Source organism: Echiichthys vipera (assembly GCF_963691815.1).
Source record: "Echiichthys vipera genome assembly, chromosome: 8".
NCBI classification, from domain to species: domain Eukaryota; kingdom Metazoa; phylum Chordata; class Actinopteri; order Perciformes; family Trachinidae; genus Echiichthys; species Echiichthys vipera.
Window position 1 is genome coordinate 14714799 of NC_139833.1, and position 10532 is coordinate 14725330.

The 10532-nt window shown below is 43.9% G+C and overlaps 1 protein-coding gene across 2 annotated transcripts in view; it reads right to left on the minus strand.

The window, feature by feature from the left end:
- Nucleotides 1–15: 15 nt before the first annotated feature.
- invs (inversin) overlaps nucleotides 16–10532 on the minus strand; it is a 23117-nt gene continuing 12600 nt past the window's right edge. For both annotated transcript variants that reach the window (XM_083918552.1, XM_083918551.1), the window contains exons 8-19: nucleotides 10097–10206; nucleotides 9747–9918; nucleotides 8798–8953; nucleotides 8504–8625; nucleotides 7688–7795; nucleotides 7492–7598; nucleotides 7200–7409; nucleotides 6058–6269; nucleotides 5206–5794; nucleotides 4467–4618; nucleotides 676–756; nucleotides 16–600 (exon numbers count right to left, since the gene is read on the minus strand). In XM_083918552.1, coding sequence (XP_083774678.1) covers nucleotides 485–600; nucleotides 676–756; nucleotides 4467–4618; nucleotides 5206–5794; nucleotides 6058–6269; nucleotides 7200–7409; nucleotides 7492–7598; nucleotides 7688–7795; nucleotides 8504–8625; nucleotides 8798–8953; nucleotides 9747–9918; nucleotides 10097–10206 — 2135 coding nt within the window. In that variant the 3' untranslated portion in view covers nucleotides 16–484. The remainder of the gene's footprint in view (nucleotides 601–675; nucleotides 757–4466; nucleotides 4619–5205; nucleotides 5795–6057; nucleotides 6270–7199; nucleotides 7410–7491; nucleotides 7599–7687; nucleotides 7796–8503; nucleotides 8626–8797; nucleotides 8954–9746; nucleotides 9919–10096; nucleotides 10207–10532) is intronic.

Consider the following 10532-nt stretch of genomic DNA (forward strand, 5'->3'; position numbering starts at 1 on the left):
ATTGAGGTACATCTAAAATAACACACGATGGATTATTTTTGTGCAAATGCATGAAAAAGTAAAAACGGCAGCGTTAAGGAATACATATTTTTCTTGAGAAGGAAAGCACTTTGTGTGTGTCTGTGTGTGTGTGTGTGTGTGTGTGTCGGAGGCTGCAGGTGGGCTATCTGTATGACCGGCTGTTGATAGACTGCCTCATTCTCCACAACATGAGGAAAGGTTATCTCAGTGTGTGTGCGAGAGCAATGGAGAATGAGGGAGATGGCGTGTGTATGTGTTCCCGCCACAATGGATGAAAGGTTATCTTTTACACACACCGTTTCTGTAGACTTGACACCACCCTGTGAGGTCATGGCTCTGATGTCATATGGCTTAATTTTAGAAAGCTTGGGCACATTGAGCGAACAATGTGTAAAGTAATTCTATAGCGGTAAGGCTGCCAGCCAGCTGAGAAAACATCCAAGGAACATGAACGTGTGTAGCGTCAGTGTTTTCCCCGGCCTCTGGTTCCCTGCCCAGCACTTTGTGGTCTCAGGTGGTAAGAGTACTGCTTGGCTTGATTCATGGCGTCAGTCAGGTGCACACAGTCGATACCGCTTACTGTAAAAATAAGCACATCAAATTACTTTGTTGTGACTTTTACTTTGTTAAACCTGTGTTTGTGTGTCAACTTACACTGGCTCTGGGTGCGTAAAGGCATGTCCAGGAGCAGCTGAGAGCCCCGAAGCGAACGCCCTCGTCTGGCCATAGAGTTGCCTTAAGGATGGTCAAGAAAAATGTTTGGATGATGATCTTCATTCAGATTTGCAATGGCATTATGTTAACAGTTTCTGCATTTAGTCAGGTAGTGTTGGATAGCAAAGCCCAGGACACTCCTGTTCCTGTAAGTTGTTGATCTAGGCAGTGTCCACACCCATGGTTGTTAAGGGTGTCTTCAAGATGCTGATCCGATACCTGTGTATCAGACAAAGGCTCTATAGCTCAGTGGTTAGAGCACTGGTCTTGTAAACCAGGGGTCGTGAGTTCAATCCTCACTGGGGCCTTATTATTGTGTTTTTTTTTATCCGCATGGGTCACAAACAAACTTCTAAATGATCCAAAAAAAATTCATGTGTTTTAAGGGAACTGCGATCCCTGACCAAAGACACAGGCTTTCCACATGAGGTTGTTTAATAAATGTAATACTGTTTCGCAGAGAGTTTGATTTGTGAATGTTATTCTGAACTATTTCATTCTGCTACAGTACAATTTGAGAATCTTCCTGCAAGTTGATATCATCAGAGATCTTAAAAACTGTTTCTCAGTAGCTTGTTTTATGTTTGGACTCTCGCAGTAGTTTCCGACGTCTTTACCCTGTCTACAGTGCCCATATTCTTTATAATGAAGGAAAATGTCAACCGTGAATGTGTTTTTAATAGTTTTTGGATCCTCACTAGGGCCTTTATCTTTAAAGTTTTACCTCTTTGGTGGTAAGATGTGACTGCAGGCAAGCCTGTTCTTTAAGAGCCCTCCATCTTGTCACGGTCACTATGTGTTGACTTTTCTATTTTTTGCTCTTTTGTAAACTTCCAGTCCCTCCCCTATATGTTCCCCTCTTAAATCCATACACACACATATTCCTATTACACTTCTGCCCTTACACTGACTCAGAAGTTGGAAGTTCCTGATATCTGATTACAACACAGCATAACCGTTAGTGACAACCTCGGCCAGCAGACCAACCGCTGTCAGCGGCTTATTTACATCCGGCCCGGGAATGCCACCACAGACACATATATTGGAATACTCCGCAAAAAAAGCAAGTAGAAGTGTTTTCATTAGTAGTCATATGATCAATCACAGGTGTTTTAACTCACTATTTGATAGATATTTAGTGGTCACAAACAAACACCTAAATTATATTTTAAAAACTCTGCTTATTACTGAAACTACTATCACTATCGTTTCCAGTTTAAGTGCAGTTATCTAAGGAGCACAGTGGAAAAAAAACTCAACTTTATTGTGTTTTTAACGTGTGCTGTTTGCATTGCGTTGCAGGGGTATAGCTATTGATTTTTTCATCATCAAATCAATCAATTTGTTGTCTGAGATACAAAAATACACTTCTCTCTGCATTTGTGTACCTATAGATAGATGAACAGATACATTCGAGATAAAATAATTAACAGGCAATTTAAAAACAATGTGTATGAGGATTAACAGAGCAATGTGACCCAGTCCAGAGTTGGGTGTCAATTGCCTGTCTACTTCACAGTAAAAAAAAAAAAACAAGTCTCATGAATGTGTGTGTGGCACATGTCAGGGCTGTGTGTGTGTGTTCAGCTGATAGCTCTACGCAGTGGTCTGACATTCCCCTTGACAGCTCTGAACTTTTCACAGTGCCAGGACTGTCAGAGAGCGAGAAGAGGAGAAAGCGAGAGAGAGAGGGAGGTGAGGTGAGAAAGGGGAGGGGAAAATCATGTCGGAGGAGGGGGGGCCTATCTGTCTGTGAGCGCTGACGCCGTGCATGCTTGTATGTTTTGGCGCAGCAAGGTTTCTGCCCATTTCTCCCATCATCACCTGGTGATGTGTGATGAAGGTCAGGCCTGTCTGTGGGGCGAAACCCTACCAGAGGTTCCGCACAGGACACCGGGCTGATACAGTCCTGGTATGTGGACTGACGCATCACCCAGACATTAACACAGATTCTTGTTCCCAGTTTTGTCAATTACAGCATGTTCTACCCCAGTATGACAACATCCTGATTTCCAGCGTCTTCTGTTTCCAATGTGGGGAGTTTTCATGTAATTCAAGCGCTATGGTTTCGAACATGTGGGTTAGAAAACTGCCGTGGTTGCACTGCTCTCTATATAAGTTGCAACTTAAAGAGAATGTTTCACATTTGCCCACACCATAACCAATACAGGCTTTGACACCGCTGACATACAGTATGCTTGAAAAGTTTCCACCTTTACAGAGAAGTACAGCAGCTGTTTTCAGCCACAAGTGACTCACAGTTGATTTATCATCTAGGATATGGCTGGTGATAGTCATTATTTCTATTCTCAACAAATCCCATGAAAAGACCAGAGTGCATTACTCCATCTCCTAGTGCTTCCTGACAACTTTATCCTTTCTGTGGCTCTCCACTCCGAGACCATTTTTCTCCACTGAGGATGTAATTCAAAGTACTCAAGCCTTGTTTGGAGATAGGTGTGGTCCGAGCAAGGGAGTAGGATGTAGGGATGGTGCCGTTGCCCCCGAGACACACACTTTACGTCCCTGGCCTGATTTCAGTGGTGCAGCTGGTGTGATCCCATTATACACGCAGTTTGCATTCAGTCAGCTGGCGTTGCTAAACAAAGCTCAGGACACTCCTATAACTGGTTGAGCTAGACAGTGTCCACACCCATAATTGCCTTTAAAATACTGATCTGATGTAAGTGTATCTAACAAAGGCTCTATAGCTCAGTGGTTAGAGCACTGGTCTTGTAAACCAGGGGTCGTGAGTTCAATTCTCACTAGAGCCTTAATATTGTGTTTTTTTTGTGTGTTAAGGGTCACAAACAAACTTCTAAATGATCAAAAAAAAACTTCCAGTGTATTAAGCGAATTCCTATTATCGACTAAAGACGAAGGGGTTCCACGTGAGGTAGTTTAATAAATGTAATACTGTTTTGCAGAGTTTGTACCTTAGCAGAATGAAATAATTCAGAATAACATTTCACAGATCAATGTGAGAATCTTCCTGCAAGTTCATACAATCAGAGATCTTAAAAAACAGTTTCTCAGTCGCTTGTTTTATGTTTTGACTCTCACAGTAGTTTACAAAGCCTTTACTCTGTCTACAGTGCCCATGTTCTTTATGATGAAGGAACCTATGGATGTGTTTTAATAGTTTTTGGATCCTCACTAGGGCCTTTTAATGATTTAATGTGTTTTTAATCATTTTTGGACAACAATGAAACTGTATTTCATAGCAGAATCCGCTATTTTAAGACTGCGCTACACAGGCAACACTTGTTAGTAGGATTCATTTGTTATTGGTTTTGTTTTATTCATGAAAGTTTTCCATAATAAAAATATAGAATATCACCAGAAGTCTCCTGTTCACTTCAATTGAAGTCTGTGGGATGGACAAATTCAGTCATGTATTTCCTGTTTTGATGTCAGCTCCAGCCGGCTCTGACGGAGTCACAGCTTAAGTTCACATTGGATAAATTTTGCACTGTCAGCTAATGGGAACAGTGACTGTGTTGAAATGACCTCTCCATTTCCAAACAGTGTGCCATCACCCTGATTAATACACTATTGCATCAGACATACAAACTGCAGCTATTCTCTCAAGGACTGTTAAGGGTCTGTAACTGCTCTGCTCAACGGTATATATATCATGTTATACATTAATGACTCACACTGAATCTGTGACATTTCAACCTTTTTTGGTGCTGAGTATGTGAGAGGCAAAAAAAAAGCAATGATCTCACCATAGATACTTTGTAGCACTGAGCTTTTACTCATTGACAGTTTGGTGGGTTGAGCACGCATTTCCATTTTCCTCCTGGTTTGGGTTTCGTTTGAATCGCTTAACTCCACCTCCTCGAGGGCCTGTACCTCTCTCAGTCTACGTGTGTGGAACCTGCAGACGCACATCCATGCAAGCGCATTCACGTGCGTACTGGTCAATAAAAACATTTCAGACTGTGTTCAAAGGTCTAAAAGCTGGCAAGTCCTCACACTAATACTCACTAAGCATAAACAAAGTAAACAGTTTATTCAAGGCAGTTAATTGGCATCACATACAGAATATAATTGTGAAGCTGAATGGAAACAGAGAGCCTCCTGCGGCGGACTGGCAACCTCTAAGAGAAACACAGAGTGTGTAAAAGAGAGAAAAGCAAAGAGAGGCTGCTGTTAGCTATTAGAGCAACAGAGCTGAACTTTTAGCCTCTTGTTAAACCAGTATGAAAGCTCTAGATTACAGCTCGTCTGTCCCCTGCCTCCTTGTCTCACCCATCTCCCACGCTCTCCCCCCTACTGCTCAAGTGTTGATGGCATCCAGACCAAACATGGTGGGGTTCAGGAAAGATGAGAACGGGTTGGCATGCGTGTGGGAGATGGCACATGTGGGCACCACATGGGTCTGCCAATCTACCACAGCCAGAGAGACTTCGGCTACTGAAAGCCCCTCCAGGTACAAACACAAGCACGCACACGTAAACTCACCTTCGCCAAGCTCGCTGGATGATGCGTGCAGCCTCGTTCCTCCTCCTGCGCTGCTCTTTGTTGTGCTCCCTGTGCGTGCGTGCTGAGACGGGTGCATGTGTGGCGGACTGAGTCTTTCTCAAGGGACTTTTGTGGTCTAAAGATGAACTGCTTCTTAATGAGGGAGTGTGAGTTTGGTCTTTGGTGGCGGCCTTTTCTGAAATCTGCTCCTTGTGGTTTCTGTGCTTTTGTGGAGCAGTGTGGGCGTCGGTCTTGCCAGGGGCAGTCTGCGCAGTCATGTGAGCGTCTCTGTTTTTTAGAGGGACGCATTGTCTGATGATATTATCAGTCTGGTCTGTCGCTGTGATGTTTGCAGAGGGAATGCATGTGGTTGAGGAGGGTCGTTCCCTAACCTTGGACTTGGAAGGGGGTCTGGGTTTGAGGCTGGGTGGGTGGCAACAGCTGACAGGAGAGAGAAGTTCCTTCAGCCTGGTGGTCTGGAGAGCACCGGGCACAATGTCGCCTGTCACATGACAGTGGCGGCTCGAAGCATCAGGAACCTCATGTGGTTCAGCTGCTTTACTTCTTCTGGAGGATCTGCTCTTGTGGGCTGGTGAGGTGGTAAGAAAGAAACGTATCTTTGAGTTATGACCACTTTGATATATTTCTATGATATCATTTTACATAATCAATCACGCCTCATGCAAATGAGCAAGACACTACGTTAGGGATGAAAAATAAATAAAACGTCTCAGTCAAAGGTTTATTTTAGCCTCTAATACTAACACCATATCATAACGGTCAACCCACTACACATCTATTTAAAATGCAAGTTCCATCAAACCAACTTGAAAAACTTGCGCACATTTGTACCTTTGAGTCTCTCCTCTTTAATTTTGCCGCATTCAGCTTTAGATGATTTTTTTGTTTCCACGGCTGAGTCCTTCATGGTTAAGTCCTTTGTAATGTTCACCAAGGAGAGTGTTTCCTGCTCTGTTCTCACCAAAGGGACCCTCCGCTTCTCTGCAGTGGCCGCAGAGACTTGCTGTACACCTTCTCTCCTCCGCTGTTCTTCCTCTCGTTTCCTGAGCATGAACAACAACGGTCGCATTGCATCGCAGCTTATAGTTTTGACTGAAATGCACCACATGAACATGTATATTGGGTTCCTAGGAGGGAACACCAATGTGTAGAGTGTCTTTTAAATGTATGAACATGTACTGTATGTTTTAAAGGACTCATGTTGTAATAAGTGAGATTTTCATGTTTTTTTTTAAAATAATAAAGCAGGCCGAGGTGCTATAGAAATACAGTGAAAGTATTAAAACGCTCGATCCACAGAGAAATGCACATAGCCCGTATTAAGAAACTGTTTCTTTAAACTTCCGGATTGTTTCTTTTAACTTCCGGACTATGTTGAATACATATTGAGACAGTATGAGAAAAATAATGTGTTTTTTGAATATTAAAGCTTGTAAACATGTTCTACAAGGAACCCAAAATACAAATATGAACCTGGAAATGTTCATTATATGAGATCACATTCACATGACATGTATTATAGCAGCACTATTTCACCATCAAGTGCATGCTTGAAATAACAAGAAAAGTTGAAGTTAATGTGCCCTCTTAAAACAATCTTGCCTCTCAGAAGCATTGTATAGGACAAAATAAAGGTGAGACTGATGAGTAAATGACAAAAGGAGAACAAGCCAGAAGAGAGAGACAGGGGGAAGACGTATGTGTGTGCAGGGATGACAGAGAGAAAGATAGATTATGGAGAGAGTGTGACTGTTCGTATCGGGGCGAGAGACAGAGACAGATAATGACAACGGAAACAGGAGTGAGCGATGAGTGTAAATGACGCAAAAGGTATGGCGTGAGAAACAGAGAAAGGTTTATCAGAGTTGAACAACAATTATGAGCATTGTGAAGCGATAGAAACCGGTCTCTTTATGTCAATGCACAAAAATAATAAATATGAAAGTGTGTATAGTTGTGTGCTCATCTCTCACTTGGCTGCGTCCTTGCGCAGCTGCTCATGCCTCATGAGGAGCTGCTTTCTCTCCCTGAACGCCTTGCGGACGGTGTAGCCCTTGTAGACAGCCTGGATGGAGGCGGCGGCGATGTCCTGGATGGCCGCTATGGACAGAGCACCGTGCTCCAGCATGAACTGAGTCACCTCACTGTGTCCCCCAAGCAGAGCATAGTCCAAAGGGGTGTACCTGCACATCACAACACCAGTATCATATATTTCCCCCCTTTTTCTCACCTCCACTCCCCCCTTTTGACTGGCACTATCATCACCTCTCCTCAGTGTGCTCCATGTGATTAGGAAAGGCATTGTAGCCCAGTAGCAGCTTCACAGCGTCCAGGTAGCCATTGTTACACGACCAGTGGAGAGCAGTCCGCCCCTGTCCACCCGTAAAAAGAGCACCCATTCAAACCATAGTCATGTCCAAAAGCTCAGCATAACTCACATGTATCAGTAGATTTTCTTTACCTCCTTGTCCTGTATGTTTGGATCAGCATTGTTCTCCATGAGAACAGCCATGCAGGTGATGTAGCCGCCATAAGCAGCGCACTGCAGAGGGGTCCGTCCTGCCTGGTCCTGCCCAGGAGAAGTCCAACATTTAACAGTGAGGTGCAGGACAGGGGAAAGAGTAAATGGACTGCATTTATATCATGCTGCAGAGGGTACCATGCAAGGTGCCACCTGCTCATGAAGCAATAAACACACACATACACTGACATGGTTCAGTATCTTGCCCAAGGACAAATCGATATGAAGACATAAGGGGCCAGAGATCAAACCACCAACCTTCAGATAAGTGAGACAACTGCTCTACCTCCTGAACCACAGCCACCCTCAGATCGCCCAGGATTTATGGGGCTGATACTGATGTTGTACTCAATGCTCATAAAGCAGGTCAGAGGAAGATTTAAATCCCACATTTATTTTTTGATTCATAATGGACATGCCGTTTCAGCCGTCCAACTGATTTTGGTGGCAATTAATGGGAAAATTTACAATCCTTGTTTAGTGGATAGAAATCCTTCCTCGGTGTAGAAAAAAAAAATATTTTAAAGATTAACATGATACTCAAGCTGTCTATCATAACAATTGTGAGTGTATATTAAAAATAAATATATAAATGAATTATTCAAAATGTTTTCTTTATAAATATATATTTGATGTATTATATATATACTGTATATATATAAAGTATATGGAAAAATGTAACAGATGGACGCTGAGGACATTTAATTTATGTCTGAATTAATGACCTGTAAGGTTTGCTACAACAGACATTCGTACCTGTACATTGGGACTAATCCCGTTCTCCATCAGTATCTGACAGACCTCAGCATTCCCTCCCAGAGCTGCCCAATGCAGAGCGGTGTGACCGTCCACGTCTACCAGGTCCACACGTGCAGAACCTTTATTCATTACATTTCAGTTGAGGTGAAACACAAAGTGACTTGTGGGGTGCAACACTCGAATAGTCTTCATTTCTCACATCATGGACTTGAATATTGATACCACAGTGGTACAGAAAATGAGATTGTGTACTTATTGGGATGCTTGCACAAATGTACCAATTACACCAACCTTTGATGAGCGTGAGGATGACATCTCTGTGTCCCATCTCGCAAGCCCGAAACAGCGGCGCATGTTTCATCACGTCCAGAGAGTCTACCATCGCTCCCCTCTCCAACAGCAGCTTCACTGTGCTCACATGGCCTGACAGGGAGGCCGCATGGAGCGCTGTGTGAACATAAAAAATATCTTGAGATAAGAGGTCCTGAATCTAACTGAACAGTAAACACCCTGAGGACAACTGCTCCCCTCTCTCTCATCTGCCTCGTCTTTGTTCATTCATCCCCCCTTGACTGCTGCAGCTCCTCTGTGGGCTGTGGCTAAAGCCTGGTCAATAGCGGGTTAAACAGACAGAGAAATTTAACGAGGAGCGATACACTTAAGCCTCTTGGTGCCTTCCCCCTCCTCCCCCCTCTCTCCAGTACCCAGACTAGAGTCAAGTGCATGGAAGTGATCTGGGCACCAGTCGGATCCGCTGCCCTTCACACCGTCTCATTAGGATGACTCAACCGTAGCATGTTATGCATGCATAAACAATGACCGCCTGGCTGAGCGGAGGGGCTATCGCCATGGAGATCAAATGTCCAACTAGGCCCCCGGGGTCAGAGCGTGGCAGTAAGTGCGTGTGTGTGTGTGTGTGTGTGTCAGAGAACACTGCTGGCAGTGGTGGGAGTCTATTCAGCGGGCTCACACTAATTTTGCTGACAGTATCACTTCCCTCTCTCCCTCAGTCTTGCAGTCTCTCTAGCACCTTGGGGGAAATCCCCTGTGACATCATCACCCCTTAGCCTAAAACAAGTATGCCACTATAAAAAAACAAATTAAAATAGGAATAAATGTTTGCGTACAGTATCATGAACAGGGGCATATATGCTGTGATGGCCGGTAAAAAGAGCTACAGTTAGGGGAAGAGTGTTTTTAGAGAAGCCTCTGTTACTCAGGTTTTTTCTCAGGTGCTCACCGCTGCCTCCGTACTTGTCGGCCATGTTGATGTCTATGCGAGGGGTGAGGGCCAGCATGGTGCAGATGACGTCATCGCTGCCCTTCCCGGCGGCCCACATGAAGGCCGTCCTGCCCTCCAGATCGGGTTCATCCTTCACTGAAGGGTGGGACAGAAACACGCCCACCGTCTCCTACAGGCACACCCACACACGAAAAAGCCCCCTTTTTTTTTTGGTGTAGTTTAGATTATCGGACATTAGAAGGATACCCAACGTACAGGACGAGGCAGCATGTTTATATTTTGGATATAGATGCATGATGCTGACTCAGCGGGTTTCCCAGTTTTGTGTTTAAGTGTACGTGACTCACAGCATTGTTGCTCTGCGCGCCATAATGCAGAGGTGTTGCACCTATGCTGTCTGAGGGAATAGTGCCTGACGTGTTTCTCTCCAACAGCAGGTGGACGATTCTGGCGTGGCCTGAAAAACATGTTTACATTAGTGGGATGTGTGGATGACAGATAATTGTAATAAATACAGTAAGGAGCTGGGTCAACTGCTCATCTATAGTCTCATATAAGCGCACATTATGTTTTCTTTCAGTGTAGTTTACAAAACTGTTAACAGAAAGTCAACATAGGTCAACTGTCCCTATTTACACAATTACCAACCACTGTTTGTGTCTTTGTATGGTGCTCTACAAAAGTTTGTAAGAACCATAAACCCAAAGAAACAAAACTAAACGTTCACACCTACGGCTGGGCTATATATTGATATTACATTGATATCGTTGTATGAGACTATAT